This window comes from Passer domesticus, chromosome Z, assembly GCF_036417665.1.
Source record: "Passer domesticus isolate bPasDom1 chromosome Z, bPasDom1.hap1, whole genome shotgun sequence".
Lineage (NCBI taxonomy): Eukaryota > Metazoa > Chordata > Aves > Passeriformes > Passeridae > Passer > Passer domesticus.
The window spans coordinates 44,819,854-44,835,045 of record NC_087512.1 but is presented as its reverse complement, the minus strand read 5'-3'; the positions used below and the strand labels follow the sequence as shown (position 1 = coordinate 44,835,045).

Genomic DNA, 15,192 nt, shown 5'->3' with positions numbered 1-15,192 from the left:
ATGACTATAAACAGCTTGGGAAAGCCAGGAGCTTTTTGAAAGAGAAGTGATTTTCCAGCAAGGCTGCATCACTTTTTTTCTGAAGGGCAGTCCAAAGCAGTCTGTAATTGATTCCATTTCTCCCCCTTAGTGTATCACAGAAATCAGTCTCACCTGGAATATGCACCAAGTGTGACAGCTGCAAAGCAGTGAAATAACTCCCTACAGACATGGTAACTATCGATCGTGCACTTGAACACAATTTATGAGACAAGGTTTACCAGGAAACACAGTGCAAGACTCAGAGTATGTGCAGGGATAGCAATAGCTTCAACATCCAGGGAGACACCCACCTGAGAGAAGAACTGGCTAATGTGCATGAATTCATTTACACAACTTCTCTGGCAGCACACCAAACAGGACTGCAGCCAGAAGAATCTGTGACACTGCCAAAGGTATCTGAGGCTGGGCTGGGACTGGGACTCTCCACGTTGAGTCTCAGTGGATAAGAAGTCACCAGCTGTGGTGACCACCCCTTGGAAGGTGGGAGAAAACATCTTTCTCCTCTGTCATGTCTCCTCCTTTTTGATGGAGATACTGCTAGGCCCACAACTTCCCACACTGCTGCTCAGACACTTAACCTGAGAAGAGGCAGCTATCCAGCAGTCCTGCCACACCACCACCTCTATCTGGAGCTAGGCAAGGGCACAACCCACAACAGATCTGGCAGGCCCAGCAGAAAGGCATAGCACTACTGCACAGGTGATCAAAGGGCAGCCTCCAACCTAAAGATCTGTGATATAAGGGTTTTACAAGGGCTGGCAGTGAGTAAAGACAAATGTCCTTCCTCTTTCATAATTTGAGACTCAGCAAGATTTGGAGGAATCTGTCTTTCTTGAAGGATGTTGCCTATGCCCACTTAGGGCATTTCTTTAAACCTTTTTCAAGGAAGTCTGGCATACACTGTCTTAAAGATGGAAGAGGCAAGGCCTCAGGTCAAGCCCCTTCCTGTAAGGGTTAACAAGCTGATTTATTTGGTGGTAGTTTTGGGGAAAATGACTGGCTCCATTGTCCAGGAAGACTGGGAAAACCTCAGAGCCAGGAAATGAACTTAGACAGGCCTCAGACATACGATACTGTATCTTACCTCGTATTACTGCCTAGAGACAGGGTCAGCCATCACGTAGCTTGTTGCCTCCTAGCTTCCTCTGTGAGCTGCACCAATGTCTACAACTTGCTCTGGAGACTAAATCTGTTTCAGAAGAAGTCCACATTTGGGCAGGCCCAGAAGCAGTCCTGGCTGATAAGCGCTACTTTCCAACAGAAAGCATTCATGGTAATCCTTGCTAATCCCACCAGATCAGTTGCCTGCAATCTACCATGACAGCTGGGACTCTGCCAGCTTCAAAGGCACTGATCAGCATACCGGAAATGTCTCCACGTAGTTTGCCAGCCTCAGAGAAAGCTATAAGGACATGAATGTGCTGCCAAAATTCCTTCTCCAAGGCTTTCAACTCTTTTTGACTGGTAAGGAATGCTAGGGGAGTAGGAACATCCATTTTTGCCTAAGCTGTCAAGGACAGCATGTGCTATGATGTGCTGGTGTCACTGTTCAGGTTGAGCTGAAATGGAAGACAGCTCTCTAAAGTTAGACCTAGACAGTGACAAGAAACATATATGAAGCCAGAAAGAAACTGTGATCTATCTGTCAGCTGAAGGCTGATGGGAGCGCTGTGTACAATGCAATGGCATGCTGAATACATCTTTCTCAAACTCCTGGAGAATGACTTTCCCACATCTTGATGAACCAAAGTCAGCATATTTCTAAACACATTTTTTGGTAAACAAGAGAATGACATTTGTCTTTTCTTATCAGTCACTGCACCATGCATGCATATCTCCATGCAGCGGCATAAGATGGCTTCAAGAATCTCTTTCCAAAGTTCTCACCACCAAACACTTTACATCAGTCTGGCCTGTCTCTATTTTTTTTTCATTTTTAACAGAGGAAATTTGAGAAAATTTATATAAAAATACCGAAACCTGCAAGATTATAAAGTGCCACATCAAAGAGCAAATACGTTGCAAACCTCACAGAAGAGTCGAAACAAAACATGAAGGTTTGTGTCGTGTACTGTTTGCCCAGAAGCAATTTCTAGCAAGGAAGCGAGGTCAGCCTTACGTCCTCTCCTTATAAGCTTCTCTTGTGTATGCACATCACATCCCATGTCAGTCTAGTGAACAGACATTCAGTCAAGCTGCTACTTTGCAATTTCCTCTTGCTATGAACAGAGAGCAGGAAATAAACCTCGGCCTGAGGATGCCCAGAGACACAGACAATGTCCTAAACAAGTCAAACTTCTTATTTTATATAATATTGCGCAGGCATGTTTAGTTAGCTAATTGTGCACATTTCCACTGAGCTCCTCCAGTGCACTCTGTGCTCATTAATTTAGAAACCATCTCTCCTAAATCACTTATTTAAGAAGAAAACAATACACACCACAGGAATTAGCACTGGAATAATTCCAATGGGAAAAAAAAAGGTGGGCAGGGAGACATGGTGGTCCAGAAAAATCCTCAGTAAATCTCAAGTGACCACCATTTACAAAACACTCTCATACATGGCCTTTGCAAAACAAAGAGAACAGGAATGCAAACAGAGAGACAGCAGAATTGGGATCACACTGCCCACTGGGGGAATCACAGCTGCTATGAAAAATTAATATTTATATTACAATAGTGTCTTGAGGGAACTGAGTTACGGATGAACACAGAAAGCAATACTGCAGAGGTTTGTACATGTGTTTGTGTGTATACAGCACCTGTACAGTGAGATTTCTCTCCATCCTGCTTGAATAGTGCAGTGAAACCACCACCACAGATGTCATCTCCACCAGTATATAGGGAATGAGAGAAAGAGGACATGCTTGTGAATGCACCCCAGCCCACTGCACTATGTCAGCTTCACCTTCTCTATAATCAGGAGAGAACTCAGGTGAACTGAGAGAAGGCAATCTTTTGACCAGGACTACTGCCAGGATTATTTCCAGAACTATGCACTTCTGCAAAGAAATCAAACTGTTCTAAAATGCTTCAGTACTTCCTAAAATTAGAATAATTTCAGTCCCTACAGAAGGAAACAGTAGCTCAGCAACCTTTACTATAACTACTTGGCCTAGCTGTGTGTTTTTTAACTCTGGCACCTTCACCTTTTATGATACTACAACCCTAAGAGAGTAAAGTTTATTTGAGGGCTGAAGGAAAGCTCTGGCGGACCCTCCGAAGCTGAAATCACAGGCTTTTTCACAGCTGCAGCATGTGGCCGAGCAGTGGCCAGGGGCATTGTGGGGAGGCTCACAGCTGCCCCGCCACTCTTGGAATGAGTTACCTCCCATCACACCCTTCTGTCAATCTTTCACAGCACAAAAGCAAAAGCCTTGCTTGGTAGTATGCTACAGTAAGACGGCTTCAATGCAATGTATAGCTCCCATGCAAATGGGAAAATGCAGCTCTGCAGAGTACTGCCCTGTAACCACTGAATTCAAGTGCTCTGAGAAGTGTAAAACACACAACTAACAAACAAAGAAGAACAAGAATTCCAACAATGTATTTCATTCTGCAAAGATGCAGTCATATGTGAAATTACTCCCTGTTCCTGAAAGCATGGAGGGTAACAGGGGGAAGGGCAGCATTCTGTAGGAAAATTTGCATGCTACATCAACATCTCTACATTTTATTACACGGAAAGCATTTTAAACTAATATGCCAGCAATACTCATAAAAATATTTAATTAAGGTGCTAAAATAGACAGTATACTCAGTTCTTTCCCTTGAATATCAAATAAGGAATTAAATATTGTATTACAAAAAAGGAATCTTCTCATTTCTCAGAGAACCATGCATTTCTTTCAGGTAAACACTGAAGATTACTTATTTCAGAAACTGAAGCAGATGAATCCACTTTGGTCATAAAAGGGTAAGTACAAGCTTGCCATGAAGGCATTTTAGTAATACCTGAATGTGCTCCCAGCAAAAGGACTTGGGCTTCAGTGGACTTGATTTTAGTCTCTTGCACTGGCTCTGAGTGTATCACACCCAGCTTTCAGCCCAAATCTTCTACTGTGACCACAGATTTTTTTTTGTCTGTTTCAGGATTCCAGCCCCCTCACAAAGGTACTGCATCCCGAGCATTCACCTTGTAAACCTCATGCTATAATAATCCGATTCAAATCACTCTTTCTTCTCAAGAGACTATTGAAAGCAACAACTTCAGAAAGCCACAGCAGGGGATGAGGAAATAGCAGTATGTACTTGCACTCCTGATAGTTACAAAACTATCAGTTTTTGTGTGAAAATGTAAAACAGCTTTCAAAGAAGCATACTTCTGCAATATAGGGCAGTCTGGACAAGCTGCATCTATTCCATGAATATTTCATCTACATTGGAGGGCAAAAAGCCTTAACAACCTACTTAGTTTCTGCCATGTATTTGATTTTGACAGTTCTCACTCATATGTTACATTTTATGTTCTAACAGTGTAGTTAAAAATGACTATAATATATTTAAGCTTGCAACAAAAGGCTCAAAGGGTTTCATCTGACTTTTTTTTTAGACACTTTTTTGTCAGGAAGCACATTTTGTTAGAAACCAGTCCTTTCTTGCTTTGTGGGGAAAAAAGTATCCTTTTATCCTTCAATTTCGCAAAGGAACAGAAGCTGCAGCTTCCTACCAAAGCCAAGCTGTTGTTCAATTGTTTTGCAGCTGGTCTTGCAGGCACTGCAGAAAAGTGTACTATGAAAAGGTGGGAAAGGAGGACAACTTTACAGAAGGGGAAGTCATACATATGAAATGCAAAGTTAAAAGCAGCCTAGAGGAATGCATGCATGACACAGAGAGGTGACACTGTCTTTCCTGGTGAAGCTGGCTGGTTTTTTCAGCCGTGTGAGACAGCAGTAGCATACTGCTGGAACTTACAGGGTGCACATGTGGATGTGGCAGGGGAGCTGAACTTGAAATTGTGAAAAGGAAAAGGGTATCAATGAGAGGATTAATGTCTGAATGTGTGTGTTAATAGGGTGGGGGAAGGAAGATCAGCCATGCTGTGCATCGGAGGGAAAGGAGCCTGGAGGTCGCTGAGAGAGTGGAGAGGATGCATGCTGCTTTATCCCTCTTTAATTAGTTTTCAAAAGACAGCGATTTCCCCTACCTTCTGCAAGTACAGGACTGTTCCCTTCAGCACAGCATAAAAGGTTTTCCAGCCTCGTTTTCCCCGGGGAGCTGGAAAGAAAACAAATGAAAACCCATTTAAATCAGATCCATTTTTACACTTCGTATATGCTACAGGAGAGCTACATTAGCCCTGTGTTAAACCTCCTTCAAACTATCTTTCTCAAAGGACAATGCAACATAGCACAGTGCCTGCATGCACCTGCTATGAGAGAAAGCAATACAACAACCCTAATGACAGCCCTGGACTGGATCAGGAAGGAACGGCAGCAATGCAGAAAGGAGGCCACAGAGAGCCACAGAGATCCAGTCTTTATGCTCTTGAAGACAGGCAGACATTGCCCCTACACAACTACATCTGAGGGGGATACTACACAGAAAGCAGTGTCTCCCCAGAGCATCCTTCCCCTTTACTGCTGCTGCATGCCCAAGGTGACATTGAGAAAGGAGAAGGGTGCCAACCAAAATCATACATAAAACACCCAACCCCACAAGAAAGCCAAAGTCAGTTAGAGGTTGAAGAACAGGGACAACATATCTAGCCCATAAATTCCTAGAGACAACAGTGGTGGGGCAGGGGGAAGTAAATTCAACACAAAGGCTGAAGGATCCAGTCTGAAATTCAGGTGCGACAGAGGGAGAGAATTAGGCAGAGGCTGTACAGTCACAACACCAGAGACCAGAAGCCTACATCTAAGCTCACTCCCCAACAAGCACACACTGCTGACCAGTATTCATACAGTGCATCACTGACACTATACCGAAATTAATACACATACAACTAAAGAATGACACTCAGAAAGGCATCCTATTCTGATCTGAAGACAGAAAGTGAAGATGAAGAGGTTACAAGTCCCTTGTCCCAGGTTAATCATTCTCATCTTGCAAAACAGGCCTTACTTCTAATTGGCATTTGTTCAGTTCAGTTTCCAGCCACTGGCCACTGTTACATCCTTCTCCTCTAAGTGTCTAAGTGCTTTAGCCCTTGAAACTAGGTTCCTGAGAAAATACAGATGAGCATTCTAGCATATCACTTCATTAGAAATCCCACACAAGCTAATCTCTGTTCTGCAAGGACTCCATTAGAAAATGAAATATGAAAAGGTCTAACTAACAAACAAACAAAGTTTTGTTAGCACCTGGAAAGCCAGAATGCAACTTTTTTGAGAACCGCAGATCTTTAAATTGTACAGGAACTTCTGAAAACAAGGCCCTAATTACATTACTCATAAAAGAGTTATCTCCAGAATGCCAGTGTCCAGTGTGCTAAATAATGAGCAATTCTGGTATTTATAATTAAAGAAATAATTTAATATAGGCAACTAGATACAATTACTTATTAAGGCTGAATAAGAGGATGTTTAATAAAGACAAGCCTATTTGGAGTATTCAGTCATCATAAAGAATTAGGTCAGCCTGATTTTGACACCTCTGTCTCAATCCAGTTGTCCAGCTGTTAGCTTCCATCTTGAAAATATGACCTCCAATTGTACCTCCTAAAATAGATTAGCAAAACATGTGAATACCAAAGAACTTAGCCTAGGAGAGACTGGCTGTCACTGGAAACCCATCATGAAGGCAGACTTTGTCTTCGGGACTTAGCCCACCAATGTGAATCATGAGTAGGCAATCATCAACAGTTACCGGGGAAAACACAAATGCTCTGACTAAGCTCAGCTTTTTCCAAGATCTATAGACAAGAAACGAAGATATACAAATAACAAAACACACTCAGATGCATCACAGGCCCTTGATAATTAGTGCATCACAAACAGCAGTAGGATAAGAAGGGAAGAAGATAATTAAAGTAAGTAAGAGACAGAGCAGGATTAGTACAAGAAAGGGGCAGGGACGAACGGTATATAAAAAGCTGGCTGGTGCCAAAAGCTGCCACCCTTCACTGGATATGTGACCCAAGGCAGGGTAAGTATGGAAGGGAACAGTATCTTCTAAACAGAGGTAAAGAACAGTCTTTCTTTAAAGACAGATCCAGAGAGGAGGGGAGATCCAGAACAATCCAGTGTCACATAAGGAAAAGAAGAATTATCAAATTACTGCAGAACATCTACTGTAATTTACTTGAAATTATTTTTATCTGTAAACCACTATATTAATTTCCTTTTAGCCCAAAAATTCACATGGCTTTGCTGCATCACATTACTTCTTATGCATTAGAGCTGTTACAAATCGGACTGAGCATTGTAAATTCTGGCCTAATAGTGAGAGTGTGATAATTCAGTTGTTGTCTTGCCTGTTATTGCTGCTATTTCCCCTAATGAAGCAGCACTATTAGCCTTGAAAAGTACATGGGCTCATTTGCAAGTGGCATTGTGAAGACATAACAAGAAAATAACACATTAGGATTGAAAAATTACTCACTTTTCTTTCCATCCATATCTGCATGGATTTTCCGAGCCAGAAATCCAGTTTTATACACAGCAGCATTGGGGTCATGAGGGATGTCCAGGAATGGGTTATTTGAATTGCCAATTCGACTGACAGCCTTTGTCTGGTTCCCGTTATCCTTTTCATCTGCACCATCCGAGTGAGATTTTTTTTTCTCTTCTTCATCCCTTAAAAAGCAGTGAAATCAAGCATGAAGGATGGACTGATCAGCAAAGTTTCATTTTAGCAATTTTTGAATGCTCCTTGTCAAAATATACCTCTCTCTTTACAGGGGGCCATATTTAGGGAGAAATCTAAAAATATATCAAAATATAGACATATTATAGCAAAGCTTCAGTTCACCTACTTCACCAGCACAGGACACAGATTTTCAGAAAGCCCAAGTTTCCATTATTGTTTTGAAAGATTAGAATGCAAGAGTGTTCTGTGTCCTCCAACATTTCCTACTTTTAATTCATGTATTTGAGTACCAAAATGGGAAATATTTGCCTGCTGGGTTCAGCTGAAAAATCCCCAACTTCTTCATGAGCTCATATGTAGACAAAAAGAATTAGAATACTACAGATCACTGTGGCTTACCCCTTAACTTAGCATATGAAACACAAACTGTACCTATTTTTCTTTATTTTCCTCTGCAGACTAACAAAAAATTAGTAATTTAAAAATAAAAACCACACTAGGTGAAACAGGTCATCTTTACTTTGGAAATAAAATGCTGCTGAAAGTGTTACTTATTGGGGCAATGTATTCCACAGAGCTCTTGGGGACAACAATGCAAGTCACAAGCACTGCCTGACTAACAAATGCCTTTTTTCTTGTCACAGGCAAAGGTTAAAAAGGACTTGGTAACCCAGAAAGTAAAGCGTGTCCATCACAAGAGTAGGACAACAGTTTTCAGAGAACAGGCCATATTACAGAGCAACCCTTCATCCTTTGAAATCCACATACATTCCCGTCCAGGTGACTAGGAAAGGCGTGTCAGGGAGTATGAAGGCTGTGATTGGAAAATTGTGGTAGCAACACCTCCTGAGACCAGCATCTGATTTAAAAATAAAGAAAAAAATCATTTGAGCATAATGATGGCTAATACTGCTAACCCACTGGGGGTGGACCTCAACTTGATGCATCTCACTGGACCCAGGTGACTGGCAGAGCAAGCTCAAGCAGATCTTCCAAACACATCTGTATGTTCAAAGGCATGTATTAAGTGATGATTAGCAAGGCACATATCAATCTGGAAGCTCCCTTTAGGAATACACTGCTACCACGGCTGCTGATGGGAATGACCATTCAAAAAAATGTCCTCCAAGAACTACAGGCTACAGCAATAAATCTATCTTATCCTCAGTTCTGCTGCAAAGGAGGCTGATTATCACCCTCTACAACTGCCTGAAAGGAGGGTGTAACCAGGTGGGGGTTGGCCTTTTTTCCCCAGGCAATCAGTGAATGATGAGAGGACATAGCCTCAAGCTGTGCTTGGGGAGGTTCAGGTTGAGCATCAGGAGAAATTTTATCACTGAAGGGTGGTTAAGCATTGGAACAAACTTCCCAAGGAGATGGTAGAGTCACCATCCCTGCAAGTGTTCCAGAAACAAATAGATATGGTACTTGGTGCCATAGCCTAGTTGAAAAGGTGATGTTCAGTCAGAGATTCCACTTGAAGATCTTGGAAGTCTTTTCCAAACTAGATGATGCCAATCTAAATTATTCTGTGACTCTATGAAATGGTGTTTGGGAGAATAACTTAGTCTAAGGAGGTAAAAGACTAAGAGACTGGTTTGACAACAAGGAAAGCAAATCTGGAAACATGGGGGCTGTATTAGTGAGCTCTGTAGCAGCAGGGAATGTTCCCAAGCATTCAACTTTGGTCATCTCATATAAATTATAGAAATATAGTCAGGAGGTGCACCATACCTTCATGACATTGTCTTGCAAGGTCTCCTAATTAAGAGGAACAAAACTTTTACTTCAAGACCTGATTCCTGCAAGGAAGAGCAGTCTTTGCATCTTTAGTCTACTGATGTTTGCTTTCCCACTCTAGCACAGAAAGTTCTACAAATTTTTTTTATTAGTCAAAGCAATAAGGACTCATTAAAGTATGCTTTAGTTGAAGCCCTCTCCAAGTTGAAAAGGTGTAGGCATTTCTGACAATTTTGTTTGTCCCCACCCTACACGCCTCTACTTGCTAGTTGCTGCTAAGTCTGAACCACTGTGTGTTATGTGTTTCTTAGATACATGTCCATTCCAGAAGCAAATTCTCTCAACAGGAGTCTGAGGCACTTAATCCAGAGTAAAATCTCTCAAAGGGCATAAGCACACAGGCTGATTTGTCACACAGAAATGCCTTGTGAATTCTGGGATTTCAGCCAAGGACACAGCAGATTTCTCCTTGTCAGCAGAGACCAACTGCAGTAAAGGCTTAACACTTTCTTGGAATAAGCTATCTCCTTTGGAGCAATTGGAATGAACTATTGTATACTGATCAATTGTCCTGTGGGAATATACTAGTGCCCTTAACCAAGCAGCCAACAGTGGTGTGATGAGCAACCCTGGGGGGGATCCTGGACACTAGTAAGAGCTGGGGGCAGTGCTCTTAAACTGAGCACTTCTAGGGCAGCTCTTAAAACAGGAATTCCTCTGGACATGGTAGAAAGGACGAAATAGCATCTGCTGCTACAACTGCCGTCAGCAGTGAACAAACCTTTAACTGGTCTTTTGTTCTATCATGAAAATGGGACTTCTTTGAAACTCAGAAGCTTCACACATTTCTGAGAGCTGAGTGCTCTGACAAGATGCATGACGGAAAGATGCACAAATCAATCTGCAAGAGGCAATGGAGACAAAAAGGCAGGAAGGACTCATTACAAGGAAGAAATGGATGAAAACCAGGGGATCTGAGACTCATTTGCTCAAATACTCCATGTTACTTCAGTGGTCAAACATAAGAAGAAAGCAAGATGATTTGGAGGAATGTCAAAGTAGCAAAAAAAGTTCAGGTATTAGCTTTCCTGCAGGTATCTTCCAAAGCTAGCTGAATAGATAGGTCACAAATACTGTTTATCAGGGATTTAACAATCTGAGCTTACTTCTAACAAGCCTTTAGGGTATTTTTGCAAGAAAGAACTGCAAAAAATTCAGGGGAGCCTCTGGATACATAAACCTGAAAACTGATCTTTGTTTGAAACCCTAAACTGTGGGGAGTGTGACTACCTGCCCATCCTCAGATGGCTCTCACAGATCATCCATGCGCTGCAACATCCCCAGTGTGAAGGCCTCCAGTGATGTGGGTAAGAGTCAGTGGCGACCTCTGTGCAGGTATGTTCAGAGTCGTGGACATGCTGTCACACAGGCATTAGCTCAGGTCTTTTTGAAGGGCAGGACCACTGCCCCTCTTTTCCATTTCATACAAGAAGTAACATAATACTTACGCCTTTAGGGGAAAAAAATGCACAATGGGTCCAAAACACTTTTCAGTAGGCAAAACATCATCATGAAGGTTCAATTAGGCTTGCAGAAGTCTTATGAGAATTTCTGACCCTGATCAGCACAGGAAAATCATTCCCTGCCCTCTGGCTGCCCATGAAAACCAGCACACCAAACCCAGGACAAGCTTGTGCTATCACTTGCAGTCACAGCATTGAAACAGCAATGTCTTCCTTCCCAAATACAGATAACTGACAACTAGAAAAAGTTTGCCCCTTATTCTTAAACACATAGATGTGAAAAAAAGAAAAATCCAGATGTTGCCATTTTGGTGAAGAAAAGCATTTTCTGCCTCTCCCAAGATGATCCTATGCAAGAAAGTCCCATTTCTGTCTTCTGGGAGAAAAGCATCATCTGATTCTCTCAGTAACAAAATTATTTCTGTGCAATCTATGGTCTGATTTGAGGCTCTGCCTCAGAAAATTCTGAAATCACTGATCTGGAACGATGTGGTCAAGCCCTTCATTTTTAAAACTGCTCCATCTCTGCATTTGTTCAAATAGCAACCTTATATGACACAGAAGAAGGCTGAGTTCATCTATTTAAATATTGCTGAACTGAAAAAAAAATTCAGGTTTGTAACATGCATCCATGAAACTAACAGCATCTGTATTAGGAAACTGGCTTGAGAGAAGTTTTGGCATCTTTCCCAGTGTGAGGAGGAAGAAAGGGAACCAGGTTGAATACGTGACCCCGCCCGCAAACCAATCAAGAAGTTGCAAACATGAAACATCCTAGAACTTGGGAGACAAAAGTTAATTATAATAGGGGGAGATTTCTCAGTTTGATCTAGAAAAAGGTGAACTTCAGCACAGATGTCTTTATAACTACCCTGATCTCAGCATCACAGTTTGATTTGGCAGCATCTCTTTCTCACCATCACTATCTGAATTACCTGTTTTGTTTTGGCTGAAAGGAGATAATTTATCAGTGTAGTCCAGATAAACAAAAAAAGAATACACCATGTCCCTGTAAACTTCTCTGGTTAGAGAAGTATATCACTGGCTAGTTAAAAAACCAAGTGATTCTCCTGAAAACTACACTGTTCTGCTGAGAGGAGGATTTTGCACTCAAATGCAGCCATTTGGCTTTAGCAATGTTGTAAGCAGTGCTTTGGGAGTTCATATATTAATTCTAGATCACCTATTTCAAGATGGTGATTTTTTTATTCCTATTACTTTCAACAGTAAACAGACACAGTATTACAAACAAAGGAAAACAATAATGACCACCATGACATTTCCATGCAGACATAATGCAAATAAAACATATTTAGCTCTGGCACCTTTGTAATCAAATGGATTTCTCATTTTCGGCTTAAAGCTGACAATGTAGTATTATAGACAATGAAGGGATGTTAGGAGGCCAGGCTCTTTGTCCCTATGGCTGGATCTCCTCTTCCTAACCCATTCCAGACAGAAGAACCAGTTCACAAAAACCTCTAATGAAAGCACTTCTGTACTTTATCCAGGCAAACCTGTGCCTTAGTTTAATAGAAAACCTTTCAAAGGTTGATGTCAAATTTCCCTTGTTTCAAATTTAAGGCCATCCACAACAGACATGAAGAACAGTTCACACCTTCAGGGTTTGCAGTGTGAAGCAGAAGTGTAGTTTCAGGATCCCACATTCACCAGTTCAGTGTAAATTCCAGGTCAGATCTCTTTATTTTACAGATTATGGTATGTGATTCACTTTTAACTTTGTGGAGAACTTGAACCAGGCACTACTGCAGAAGAAGAACTGTAATGCAATTCTCTCTTCAGAGCTGTGCTCATGCTTTCCTGTTCAAAAAGGATAAAGGAACACTCCTACTGAAAGTCTCTGGAGAACATCTGCTGATTAAGGTGTCACTTCCATGATTACAAAGTTGAAGTCAATAGTAGCCTTTTCTTTGTGTGGGCTTTGGATCAGACATATAATTCTACTGGAAACGTACTGCAAACTGCAAACACCTAGCTCACAACTAGTACGATAAGGATTGGATAGCTGTCCTTCCCCATCTTATGTTACACTATTACCCTTTCCTGCCTATGGACTTACTCATTGCCACTAATCCACTAAATAATGTACTTCCAGAGCAGCTCTTAAACCTTCGCTTAGCTAATGAGCGTCTTAGACCCTCAAAGGATTTCTGTCTGTAGGAAAGGCATTCCTTCAAAATGCCAGCACTGCAGGAGAGCTTATACTGGGGTTTGGAGTCCTATCTTCACCTTTGCCTTACCTCCCTTTTCTTACCCTGCCAAGTGCATCAGGGAAGAAAAGACATAATCTTTGGAGGGGAGACAGGATTTTTTTTGGTCCCACCAGAACAAAACTGACCATGTTTCCTTCCCATTCAGCTTTCTCTGCAGTAGAGCAAGAGATATATGTGCCTCCTCCCTCAAACGCAGGCAGCCCCAGGGCTTCTTGGGGTTATTACTTTACACCAACCACACATATCTATAAAAACGAAGAGAAACATCTTCACACTTCCTCTTCCAGCCAGTACTCTCAGCTCTAAAGGTACTGACTATGTCCAGAATGAGCTTTGTTTTTCATCATGGAAATGAATTGTAACATCAGTCCTAACTACGTGTCAGTCTCAGATTGGAGTCAACAATTGGCATCTTTGAGCTTTCTCCTGTATGTATATATATATATATATATATATATATAATATCCACCCAAAGCCTTATTTAAGAAAGAGTCGGAATTATCACCCTTCCAGCCTGCTTGGAATTTTCCCCCAAACAAAGGACTCGGACTAGACTATGTAAATGCCAAAGCAGTTACCACCTATACAGCAGCAAGATCTCATAAATCACCTTGACTGAGGTTCACAGGAGCAGAGCCAGTTGCCACCTGGAGGCTGCCCAAGTGTATTAGACACGGTATAGTTTCTTGGCAAGAGCTGGAGGAAAATTCTGACATTGAGAAAGTCACATAATGGATTCTGCTGGTTCTAAAGTACCTGTGACAGTGTCTGGCAAACAGCTTTGGTGTGACATGTAAGATTCATGCAGCGTGTTCCAGGTCCAAGACACAGTCTGTGAAAATGTCTCCCACCAAGACTTTTAATGCTCATCAGAGATGGCACTTCTTGCTGAGTCCCATTAAAAGCATATCTTCTTTACTACTCTGACACCACCTAACACATTTCTAAGTGGGACAGAATCCCACTTGGAACCAGCCGCCTTTGTGGGGCTGCACACCCTAACAAGAAATTTGTTTGCAGATCATGAACTTAAAACAATGAAGATCAAAAGCCACTGGGCCTGCAAGACCTATGGCAGTTGCTAGAAGTTCTAGCACAAGAGGTGTAGGAGCATCCATTCCAGACATTGTTCCCAAGAAGGTGAGGTTTCAGGTATACATGGAGGGAAATACCCCTGTATAGCTGAAATATATATAAGACGTCATTTTCCTATTTTATACCAAAATCCACTGCTCTGCAAGTGGCAAAATCAAAAGTAGACACTTCTGCCCTTTCCCAGCATAACCAGACCACATAAAACCTAAGCACAGAGAAATGTCAGTTTAACACAATCAGAAACTGAAGTTTTTTCTTGTCTGCAGCATTTACCTAGTTAACAAGTGTTAGCCTGTCAAAAGCAACTAAAGTTTGGAGGGAGTGATATCAGACTTTGTCCATTTATCATCTTTCACATTAGGCTGTTGTCAAGTTATCCATACTTAATCAGGAGACAAACCAAGACAATAAACCAACAGCAGGAAATTCAATCCAAGAAGTGTGTTTCTATTCAGCAGTTCTGACACAATGAACAGAAAGATAAAGGGAGACGTCAACTTCTGTTTTATTTATGCAACCACAGAACAACAGAGGATTTAATTTCTCTCTTTTCAGGCTGTAGTTTCCTACTAAATGAAATGTCCTCTTTCCTTACAAATGCAGTTGGTTCCTATCATTAGCAACTCCCCTTGCTAGAGAAACAGATCAGCTGTATTGCCAGGTCATTCATTAGCAAAAAAGCAAACTCATTATGTACGCTGACTATCCTCTACAGGTTTTGGAGCCCACACAGACGGTGACATAGGACATATAAACAGATTACTACACACGTACTACTGTTAAACTTCTAATTTCTACAACAGAAG

The 15,192-nt window shown here is 41.6% G+C and overlaps 1 protein-coding gene and 1 long non-coding RNA gene across 16 annotated transcripts in view; one reads left to right on the top strand and one right to left on the bottom strand.

The window, feature by feature from the left end:
• PSD3 (pleckstrin and Sec7 domain containing 3) overlaps window positions 1-15,192 on the bottom strand; it is a 115,011-nt gene that overhangs the window by 20,980 nt on the left and 78,839 nt on the right. For all 15 annotated transcript variants that reach the window (XM_064403707.1, XM_064403710.1, XM_064403705.1 and 12 more), the window contains 2 exons: window positions 7,588-7,781; window positions 5,189-5,259 (listed from right to left, as the gene is read on the bottom strand). In XM_064403707.1, coding sequence (XP_064259777.1) covers window positions 5,189-5,259; window positions 7,588-7,781 — 265 coding nt within the window. The remainder of the gene's footprint in view (window positions 1-5,188; window positions 5,260-7,587; window positions 7,782-15,192) is intronic.
• On the top strand, window positions 385-15,191 carry LOC135289855 (uncharacterized). The gene is made up of 3 exons (XR_010352591.1): window positions 385-434; window positions 3,895-3,958; window positions 8,439-15,191. It is a non-coding gene; the product is annotated as an uncharacterized LOC135289855 (long non-coding RNA).